The sequence below is a fragment of the Anabas testudineus genome, chromosome 14 (genome assembly GCF_900324465.2).
Source record: "Anabas testudineus chromosome 14, fAnaTes1.2, whole genome shotgun sequence".
NCBI lineage: Eukaryota > Metazoa > Chordata > Actinopteri > Anabantiformes > Anabantidae > Anabas > Anabas testudineus.
The window spans coordinates 402147-413852 of record NC_046623.1 but is presented as its reverse complement, the minus strand read 5'-3'; the positions used below and the strand labels follow the sequence as shown (position 1 = coordinate 413852).

The following is an 11706-nucleotide window of genomic DNA, read 5'->3' as shown; positions in this document are numbered from 1 at the left end:
CCTAAACAACAAATTATTTAAATTCCACATACTTTTTTTTTTTAGCTTTACTTTTATTTATTCCTCTATTGACTCACAGGCTTACTAGAACAACATCCTCCTTATTAGCACTTTTTCATTCCTAGATGTACTAGTGGCATAGTTTGAGGCATTATATATGCAAGGCTAAAAAAAATCCTTTTTCTATTGTGTTGCACAGCTAAGAATAGTTTTACTAATGGAGCAAACCAGGGAGCATGGCATTCTTTAGGTTGGTTTGGTATCTGAACAACAGCAGTTGTTTGTTTACAGATTCCAATAGGTAGCAACAGCCAGAAAGCCAGAAATTAGAGACACATCAGTCTATTGTTGTCCTTACAAAGGAAAGTTACTCAGTGCTAGAAATTGTAAGGAAACCTAAAATTTCCTATCATGCTGATAACTACTCCATTCAGAGAGCTGCACTGGCAACTGGCTCTAATAGGGACAGAAAATGGAGTGGGAGGCCCTGATGCACGACTGTGTAGTTTAAGGATATATTTTTATGGAGAGTAAAATCTTGAGTTTGACACCCCTGATCTAAATCATTGTATCTAACTCTGACAATGTCTGCATGTCCTGTTTTATTGCCATATTTCCTATTCAGACAAATTTCATACATGTTATAAAATAAATATCTAAGTGATATAAGTGATCCCAAACTTATATATTTATACTATCAGAGTCAAACGTAAACTTAAAAACAACATCAATGATATCATCCCAGCTGCGTGACCTACACCTAGTCCTTGCCCAACCCCCTTTTAGATACTGTGAGTTTTTCCGACCCCTCCCTGTATTCCTGTGCTTACTCTATGTATCTCTCTGAACTGGTTCTGTTAACCCTGTGTAGGACTCTGGAATGGCTCTGTTACGCTGTGAAATAGCATTACTCTGTGTATGACTCTGGACCACTTTTCACTCTGCTCATCCTCAGCTTACCTGTGAGTACCGAGTCTGTTAGCACTCATACTACCCTGTTAACAGCTTTACTGACATATTCTCTCTGCCTACAACTCCTAAGATGTTCCACGTCTGATGATTCCTATTTGATCCCCAGGTTTTTCTCCCTATAATACACCTGCCTTCAAAATAGACACTTCTTATTCTACGTCTTCTCTCTTGCATCTTTTACTGTCTATTAGACTGCTCAAAGATAGCTTATCTTCGATAAGCACATCAGCACATTACTAACAAGCATTAGGTATCACAGGTTTTAAAGGTTGCTATAGTCAAACCTCTTCAGAAAGCCTACTTTTGACTCAGGGGTTTTAGCCAATTATAGACCAATATCCAAACTGCCCTTCATCTCTAAAATCCTTAAAAAAGTAGTTTCAAATCAATTATGTGACCACCTCCTGGAAGGTCCAGTAACTGGTTAATCAGTATTCCTAGCTACCATTACACTATGTCATTGAAAAGCATAAGTCAGGGGATAGATACAAAAAAATCTTCAAGAGACTGAACATCCCCAGGAGTTCAGTGAAATCCATCATCAAGAAATGAAAGGAATATGGCACATGTCTAAATCGGCCTAGAACGGGCCGTGCACACAAACTGAGTGACAGTGCAAGGAGACTAATGAGAGAGGCCACTAACACACCGATGCTTCAGCAACAGAGATAGGAGAGACTGTACATATAAAAACTGTTGCCCGGGTTCTTTACCAGTCAAAGTTTTACGGGAAAATGCCAAGGAGAAATACCAATGTTGAAGAAAACTCATGTTAAATCACGATTTGAAATCGCTAATAGGTGTAAGACATTTGTTACTCAACCTCAGTGCAGCTTTTGACACCATTGATCATATCATTCTCCTTCACAGATTAGAAAATGTAGGAATTAAGGGAACAGCCCTCTCCTGGCTTAGATCCTATTTGACTGATCGTTATCAGTACTAAGATCTAAATGGCGATTACTCCACTTGCTCTCCAGTGGAGTTTGGTGTTCCACAGGGTTCAGTTTTAGACCCACTGCTTTCGTCCCTCTACATGCTTCCTCTGGGCAACATAATCTGTAAGCATGATATTAGCTTTAATTGCTATGCTGACAACACACAGTTTTATGTTTCATCAAAACCAGATGAGATCAAACAGCTTAATAAGTCTAGGCTAAAAACCTATTTATTTAACCAAGCATTTTTGTAAGTAGATTTGCCTTAGGGAAAGACTCATGGACATAGAGCATTATGATGAACTGGGATGTTTAGATGCTGTCTCTCCCACTCTCATTGATCACTCAGGTTTGTTCACGGTGAAGTGATTGGTTGCTCTACATCCCAGGGAGCCCTCATGTCGGTGTTTCCATCTGGCTCTCCATTTTTGTTAAGCTGTCATAGTTAGTCCTGCCGGAGTCCCTGCTGCACTCTAAATATACATTCACCTCCTACATTATCTGACTGTGATCATGCCTAACTGTTGTCTCTCCTCTTCTGCTCTCCCTCATCTCTCTCTTTCTCTCTCCCTCTCTCTCGTTCCCTCTTCCTGTCTCTCTGTTGAGCTACACGTCGCTCCACCCTTCGCCCTCTGGACCTGTCTGACTCGTCCTGGTGCCCCACTTCTGGTCGGAGATCTCGTTGCTTGGATCCCGTATGGTCCCTTTGGGATGCGTGTGGTGACTGGGGTTGGTTCCACTCTACCGTGAAGAGGGTCCTGGCCCCGACAGCCAGCTGTTTCTCCGAGGTCTCAACTCAACGCTCGATAATTCAGGACTGGAATTTCCGACGAGTTTACCAGAGCCTCCTATAACTAACTGGATACGACATTAACTTAAAGACATTAACTATTATACTGGACTGCCTGCTTTATTTTTATTATTATGATTCATATACATTCACTGTTCATGTGAACTTCCATAGCTACTTTAATTGTGTAAAGCTGTTTTGCGACAATGTCAATTGTTAAAGGCGTTATACAAATTAAATTGAATTGAGTTGAATTGAGTGATCAAGTGGAAGAGGGTTCTTTGGTCTGATGAGAACAAAACAGTGCTTTTTGGCGCTATATTTGGCATGCACCAAACACTGCACATCACCACAAACACACCATCCCCACTGTGAAGCTTCTCGGCAGCTGGCCCTGGAAGGCTTGTTAAGGTAAGATAAATGTGACAAAATATAGGACAATCCTGGAGGACAATCCAGCTTTCAACAACAAAAGAGAGTTATCTTCAAAATCCTAATTTATTTGTGGATCATAACAGGATCACATATTTATCACAATATGAAGATTAAGAGGTGTCATTATCAGGTTTAAGCAATAATTTTCTATGTGAATCAGGCATATCTGGAATTAAAAATTATTTTAGAAATAAATACAACACAAAAAAGACTATTTGTAATACTACTTTCATTGTACATATGGCACTAAGATGGTATTTAATAGCAGATGGTTGTGGATCATAAATATAATGTGACACTATTATGTACAAAAAAGGGGGATTGTAAAGTTTTTAACTTGTTCAAAGTGAATTAAAAAATACAACTTGAAGGAGACACTATCTGCACATGATCTTGCGGTATTATATTTTAAAAATCTGTACTTTTTCTGCAACAAAAACTTTCCTTTGGGTAGAACTTACAGGATTTCCAACCTGTTGCATTATGATGAAGACAGCCCTGTGTGTAGAGGATGAAAGCAGTGAAAGTAATTGGCCAAGATTAGAGTCACAACCTTATTTATATGTTACTGACTATATCACATAAAAACCCACGGTGACTCAGGTGTCACCAAAACCTTTTCTTTTTCTTTTATTTTTAAAAATGTCCTGTCTAGCAGCATTACATGAAACATTGAGTGATGGATTGGTATCTTGGCATGCCTGCCCAGCAAATGCATTGGGCTGAGTGATCTGCACTGTGCTGTCAGGTTTCCAAAAATAAAGCCTGATGTGTTCCATGTAAATCCGCTTTTAAATTACTGAAAATGGTTGTAAATAGGCACACAAACCTTATTTTTCAGTAATGGCAGAGGAAGTGGTGACAAAAGGATTCCATAGTGTGTGACACAGGTAGAAATGGATACATGAAGAGCCATTCATCTTGTCTATGTACTGTCAAAAACCCAACAGTGAAACTTTCATCAGTTCAGTTGTTGCATGTATTCTCATTTGCAATGGGTGTAAAGTGGAGTTCTTTCTGTACAAAGATTGGAAAAACATATTGTACTACAATTCCATGTTGCCCTAATCTTACCTCTTCGATTGTATCTGTGAGCAGTCTGGTGTGAGATACAAGTTGCAATGTAGAGTCCTCAACCTTACACAGTTTTAGTCTCACACTTGTCTTCACCCAATGCCATTGACTCAAACATAGGGCAATCCACTACTTTCTACAATCTACTTCTTTGAAAATCCCAATCCAGAAAAGTGTATTCTTATAAATTTAGAGAAAAACAGGCATGTCCTAAGAGTCCAAGTGTTAACAGAGTGGCAGTATTGAGGAACATACAGTATATAACTGAGTTTTTAGTAGTAGTACTCTTAGGTTTAGCTAGTTGTCATATCCTGAGACTGCCTTGGTCTATTCCAATTTGTGATAAATTTTTTTCTCTCAGGGGCTTCTACACCGTTTGGAAGGCTTTGGTTTGGGCATGGATCATAACAGGCGTGCCCCCCACGCGGATCAGGTTCCCAGGGCTCAGTTTAGAGGGAACACTGGACCTAGAGTTGGAGGTAGAAGTAGATGTTGATGTAGAATGTGGTTCAGGAGTTTTGGGAAATGTGTGAGTGTGTCCAGGTGAAGACTGAGGGAGGTTTTCCTGGCAGTTTTCCTTGAGGGCTGCCACAGCCGGGACACAGGCTCGCTGGGGCCCTATGTGGTGCACCATGGACTGGGTAGAGGAGGTGCCAGAGCGAGAGCTGCCGGAGTGGGATGAGGAGAGGGAGTTGGGCTTCACCAGTTTGGCTTTGGGAGCCTCTGCATCCTCTCTGAAATGAACACATTTTTGAATGATTTGAAAGAGTGCCCTTAATCAAATCAAATAAACATTCCCTAGTAAAATTAAACTGAATGGGACCTGGATAAATTAATGATAAAACAAACAGTATTGATGGAAGCATCTCCTCTGTTTTGTAAAAGCAAACAAACCTAGTGATTCAAACAGAGCCAACATTTCATGCAGGGAATACGAGTTTGATTTCCTCCTTGTGGAATGTGGATATGCTACAGTTCACTGTAGGACACCCAAATGTTGTCACAGTAAGTGAACTGACAGTCTGAGATAAGAACTTGCTAGTTTCCTTTCCTATGACACTGTAAGAGTTCAGTTTGGTTATATGGCTGCATGAATGGTTACGATTACCAGACCAGCTTTCTCTCCATTGAATACCTGATTTCATTTGGGGTCTCTTCTTCTTCATATTTCTTCATCTCCTTATTACGACACACCAACCAGATGATGAAGATGATGAGGAAGACACCGAAGGACACACCAACCAATGCCCCTGCTACCATCCCCATACCCCTTACATCTACACGTGTAAGCACACAAAATACAAAACAAAATACATTAATGAGCATAAAAGGTCACTATGAGACACATAGTGTGGACCTTCCATTGCAGGTGTCCTCAACTAAATGTCCAAGAGGTCCAGTGTCTTCATGTCCTCCTCAGTCAAGGTGCAGACTGTTACTGGCCAAAATTTTCTTTTTTCATTTCTTCAACAAAAGTTTATTTTCTCCTATTTTGTGAGAGAAATAGGAGTTCTTGACCTCTTATCTGTCTCTAGTTCACTACAAAACAGATTCTATAGAATTTATTTATGCTTAGTGATGTATTCTCAAAACTATAAAGCCATAGTATAGTATAGTATAGTAGAAGTATGATTGCCTAAAATACTGTAAAATAATTGTGTATTCTTCCCCCTATTTTTTGTTTAGTTTTTTTGTTTTTGAAGCACCCACAGCAGAACAGGTTTAGAGACTGTGTTTGTTGTTGGGTGAATAAAGGCACAATTGTGTGTCATTTCTGAACACTTCACAGAAACCTTTATTACATTTTGAACTATAAGCTTGTTTTTCTCATTCACTGTATGGCCATTTTGTGTAGTTATAATATATATGATTATAACTGGGTCTGAATCAAGTTGTACTTATGTTGTTTCTTCACAAGTAAAAACAAAAAATGAAATTAATTAATTACTTATATGATTAATAAAACGGTGTCTAAAATGTTCACAGGAGGTCCAATCAGATTACCCTTTACAGCATTACTTAAATATGACTGGGGTAAAACGAAGTGCAAGCACAATGGACTACTGCACCAAATCTTTGTGAAACCTTACAATTTAAGGTTTTAATTTGAAAAAATTTTTAATGTCACCTTTTTGGGTATAAGCAACAAAAGGAGATTTTTAACATTCAGTATAGATGCTTTACTAATCTTCAAATTAAATTTAAATTTGATATAATTCATTATTTAAAAAAATCAATTACACATGTCACTGTAATGTTTGTTAGAAATAGTTACTATGAGTGTTTATAGCAGACAACAAGTATACCTGGACTTCATATATTCACTTCATATATAGAAATTTCAGTTAAGACGCTAGTAGTTTAAATGTAGCATGCTACTAACTGGAGTTGTTTTTATTTTATTTACAAGCATGCCTGTAATTTCTGTAAATCAGCAGACATAAACCAGCAACAGGTATTATATTCAAAGCTCAGACCCTAACTGTGATGTGATTACATTTTGTGACCAGGTAATTCGAAAGAATACTTTCTCTTGCCACTGTTCATGTTGGTTTTACTGTAGGATTATAAAAAGTGCATATGAAATTTTCAGGAGTTTTCCTACTGCTGTGCAACATCATGTGATCAAGTGGTTTTCCTTTCTGAATCTAAATTTTCTGAAGTTGTGTCCACTTAGTGTTTGGTGTTCAGCAAAGGTAGTCCACTCACAGTGCATCTTGACTTCCACTGTGCAGCTCTCTTCTCCCCCATCATTCCTGGCTGTGCATTTGTACACTCCAGTACTATCCTTAGTCAAGTTTCTCAATGTCACCGTTTCTGGGTTTTTCAAATCTAAGACCAGACAAAGAGAACACTACTATAGTATTTTTATATTGTGATTCAAAATATACTGTATTTGTACTGCATATCTGTACAGTTAACAGAATTACACATAGATCAGGAGAAACAGCTGGCTGATAGATGATGTCAATGCTACAAATGTCTGGTGACACACTGCTTAGTGTCTTTTATTTAGCTGCTGTGTCTTGTTTATAATGAATTTTGATAGTTTGTACTGGTTTAAAAGAGGAAGAGAGAGGCAGACAAATATGACTGTGACTAGACTTACCTATAAGGGCCAGAGGGGGCAGCTTGCTAACAAACTTTCCTCTGTCCAGTACCCTCTCCCATTTATAGTGGATGGGATCAGAGCCATCAGCAGATTTGCAGCTCATCTTAACATCACCTCCCTCCAAAAGTTTGCCCTCCATCCAGCACCGTGGCTTGGATGGCTTCACTGCACACAAATAATATACCCAGCTTTACATGTAGTTTTCCTTATTTATAAAGTATATGCACGATCAATAATACATTCAGCAGACGTTTTTTTCCAAAACGACTTACAAGGCAAAGGCAGGGTAATTGTACCGTTTATGTGGCACTCACCAATTCACTTTGATAATTTCTGGCAGAAAATTTGAAACTCTGCAGTGTAAATTTCTGTTTTCTCAAGTATGACATTTTTGTTAATTACACTTAGTTTGACAGAAGCAATTGGCAATGTTAGGTTTGTACACTTAAAATAGACAAAGAAAATCTAGACAAGGATTATATTTCTGTTCTTCTAACAGGCCAAATGTCACAGTCACATCAACAAAAATTGAGCCAGTGTTCCTTAAATCACTAAAGATAAACTAAACTGAAAGTTTCCATTGTGCTTTTGCAACATTTAAAATAAATAAGCTCTAAAACATTCTCTGACACTAAAATGGATAGTCTGGAGTATTTGGTACTTTATGTGGGAAGGGTTGGTTTAGCAAAAAAGAAAGAGGACAGCAAGGGTTAGTATGCCACAAGCATGCTTGACATCTGGTATAAAGATAGAAATTTGTTTATGGCAGTAACATATTGGATAGTAATGAGTAATATCCAACTAGTCTACCAGGGAATAGGTGAGTGGGTAAGAGCTGCAGATGTGAACTCTCGTCTGATCTAGGTGCACTGCATTACACTTAATACTGAGAACTTTGGGATTTCAAGGGACACTATGCTGTAAAGCATTCTCGTAAGACCTCTCTCTGTCTGTTTCTCTTACTGAACCTAAGGGCTGTCTGCCACTTACCCAGAACTATGAGGCTAATCGTGCTCCAGTGGTATTGTGCTCCAGTCTTGACTTTACAGCTGTACTCTCCTGAGTCTGTCAGAGACAAGTCACTGATCAGCAGTGAGGCGTCACCTTTTAAATACTCTCCGGCAAAAGCTACACGGCCATGCTCTGCTTCATTGGGGTCAAAAACTCGTCCAGCAAAATAGGTGATCACCTGGTGGTAGGTTTGTGAGAGGGAAAACAAGGTAGGACATATACAGTATGTGAAACAACCTGAAAATGATATTTATACAGAAGGTAAAGTGTAACATGTAAAGATAATGTACAATATACAGTAAACTGTATATACACTTTATTTTACTTTGTAATCATAATTCAATGTAAATGGTCTGCATTTATATAGCGCTTTTCTACCTAGCTGGTACTCAAACCGCTTTACACTGCATCTCATTCACCCATTCACACACACATTCATACACTGATGGCAGAGCTGCTATGCAGCTGACCTGACTCACCGGGGGCAACTTGGGGTTCAGTATCTTGCCCAAGTGACGTGGCAGCCGGGAATTGAACAACCAATCCTATGATTGACAGTCAACTGCTCTACCTATTGAGCCACAGCCACCCCATGTGATATGATTGTCTAATCATTTCTGTATCTATGTAACTTGTCTTGCACCTACTAGGGAGCGCAATGGTATCATCATGGTTGTTGCGTATGCCACTAAACCACCAGTGGTTAGAGTCTGGCTGGGGAACTTTTTTGGGGAACTTAGACAACAATGTGCAATTTTACCTCTAGGAAAGGACTCAAAATCAAACCACTGCTGCACTGTGATCTACACTCTGCACAGACATCTCATATTAAATTACAATAAATAAGAAGCTGCAATAAGATAAACTTTATAACATATTTTCACTAAAGCATAAAGCATGAAATAACTTGAAACTGTCAAAATTAATAATAAATAAAACATTTACTAAAACTTAACTCATGAAAATCGGACATTGCTTTTGAGTTGTGGTATATCAGAAGTTTAAAAAAAAACTAATGAATCTGGCCTAGACAGAAATGATGGTGCCCTTAACCTAATATTTTGTGGCGCAACCTTTTTAGGTCACTGCAATCAAGCAGTTTCTGTAACTCCTCCACGTTGGACTGTAGGCACAGTGCTCTTTTCTTTGTATGCTTCATTTTTGCATCTATGAAAATAGAGGTAATATGACTTGCCAAAAAGTTCCTGTTTTGTCTCATCTGTCTAAAGCACATTCTCCCAAAAGCGTTGTCACTGTTGATAAATGTGTTTTATTGGGTTTTTTTGTTTGTTTGTTTGTTTATTTGTTTATGATATGCTTTAAACAGTGGAGTCATTCTCGGTCCTACTTTCATTACATTCACTTTGGCTCAAACAGTGACCTGCAGGGTCAGGTTCAGTCTGTCCAAGTGACACAGCATGTTGACCAAAAAGACCAGATCCATAATCCACTTGAGATCCGAGAATCCGGGATAGTCCTTGTCCTTCTCTTCCATTAACAGTTTCACTGCATCCAAAAGCTCAAAGAAGCAAGAGAGTACCTAATCTTTTGACAGCCACCTAACAGTGCAGTGCAGCTACAGGTCACCTGGATGCCCTTGGTCCAGCTCAGTGATGAGATTCTTGAATTGCCTGTGGTTAAGCGCATGTGTGCAGATGTAGTTGGCGATTTCTGTCACAGGTTTCATGACGTGACTAAATTCAATGATTTAGACAACGAGTTGCTATGGATGATGCAGTGGAAATTCCAAAACTTGTGAAATGTTTGGTCAGCTTTGCACAGCCCCACAAGCCTGTTCACAGATCCGATCATGGCTGGTGCTCCATCCGTGGCTATTGAAGTTAGTTTCGGTATGGGCAGATTTGCTTTCGCAAATGCAGCTATCGTTGTTTCTTTCACATCTATGGCACGGGCTCTGTCTTTTAATGGCACAATATCAAGGAGTTATTCTGTGATCACACAATCGTTTGACACAGACCATGCAAATATTGTCAACTGAGGCTTGTCTTGTATGTCACAACTTTTATCCAATGCGACACTAAAATACTCTCCTGAAGAGACAAGATTCCAACAACGTCAATGAGGCATTTTTTAACGAACTCCCCTTCATTGTACTGTATGGCTTTTTAGCCCATGCAATGGTCCAAGCCATTTGATACGACGCAAGCGTTACGGTCTCTGAGCGCTTTGTAAATTTTTGGAAAAACTGCATCTGCTTTTTTTGCCTGACTTTTCAAAGTGACCAACTTGTGCTTGCGAAGTTCAGTCCCTTTTGGAAATTCCTGGTCGATGTTACACAAACTTCGAAATGAATGTAAGAGCCGCAAGAAACCAGGCAAAGATCTGCATGCAATTTGGGAGCCACGGGTTGGCCACTCCTGCTTTAGACAAGCATGGTGGAGGCAGCATGATGGTCTGGGGCTGGACGTGGCAGCAGACCCAAAGATTTGTGGGTAAAACACACAAGTAGTAAAGCAAAAACTTTCATATAAACAGTTAAGACTTTTGTATGTTGTGTGTCTCTATGAAATTAATTAATGTATAAGTAATTTGCATTGTATATTTTTTTACTTTCTTGATTTAATCTGTTCGGTTTCTTTCTGTGGCAGAGATTAGTATGACTCAGGTTTAACTTTTAAGAGACACTCACCACTCTCTGCCTGTTGGTTGGCTTCAGAAGCAGCCACTCAATGTCCAGAGTGGGGTCATCACCCACCCAGAACTGATGATGGCAGGGCAGTGTGGCATTGTCTCCAACAACCCTCTTCATCTCTGTCTGGGCGCATGTTATCCGCACACCCACCAGAACTGCTGAGACACAGTGTTGATTTCATCAGATATAAAATGTAAACATTGACCAAAGCTTACTTATAGGGAAACACCTTGTTCCTCTACATTGAGCCAGAAAACTGTGAAAGTATCTGATCAGAGCTTATAAGGAATAAGTGAAGGCAACATTTTTTTGTTAGTCGAAGACTTCAGTTTTGCTATACCATTTTCCACCACAATACCTACAGATTTTATTTCACACAATGCAAACACAATACAAATAATCCCTGACAGTGACAATACGTGCCATCCTGTAATATTGATTATTATTATATTATATTGAGAACTAAAATACATCAAATATTCAATAAACATATTAATAGTACTGTCTAACTGTTAATATGCATGTAACAGAATACAACATGAGCTGTGCCAATAGGAAAGACTCAGATTCATAATGACTTCAAATCATATAAGTAATGACTTATGTAGATAGAAGGTGACAATCAAACTATTCCTCCATTATCTATTTCACATTTCCTGTTCTTGATAATGACAGTCCTAAGCCACTAAATTGCTGTTTACAAACGGTTACATTATAATTG

The 11706-nt window shown here is 38.9% G+C and overlaps 1 protein-coding gene across 1 annotated transcript; it reads right to left on the bottom strand.

Moving 5' to 3' along the window:
* Positions 1–4576: 4576 nt before the first annotated feature.
* Positions 4577–11411, bottom strand: LOC113170860 (CXADR-like membrane protein). The gene is made up of 7 exons (XM_026373149.1): positions 11405–11411; positions 10983–11140; positions 8312–8510; positions 7319–7486; positions 6919–7041; positions 5345–5486; positions 4577–4943 (listed from the first exon to the last, which is right to left on the bottom strand). Exons 1-7 carry the CDS (start codon positions 11409–11411, stop codon positions 4577–4579), a joined length of 1164 nt encoding a protein of 387 aa, XP_026228934.1.
* Between the last annotated feature and the right edge of the window lie 295 nt (positions 11412–11706).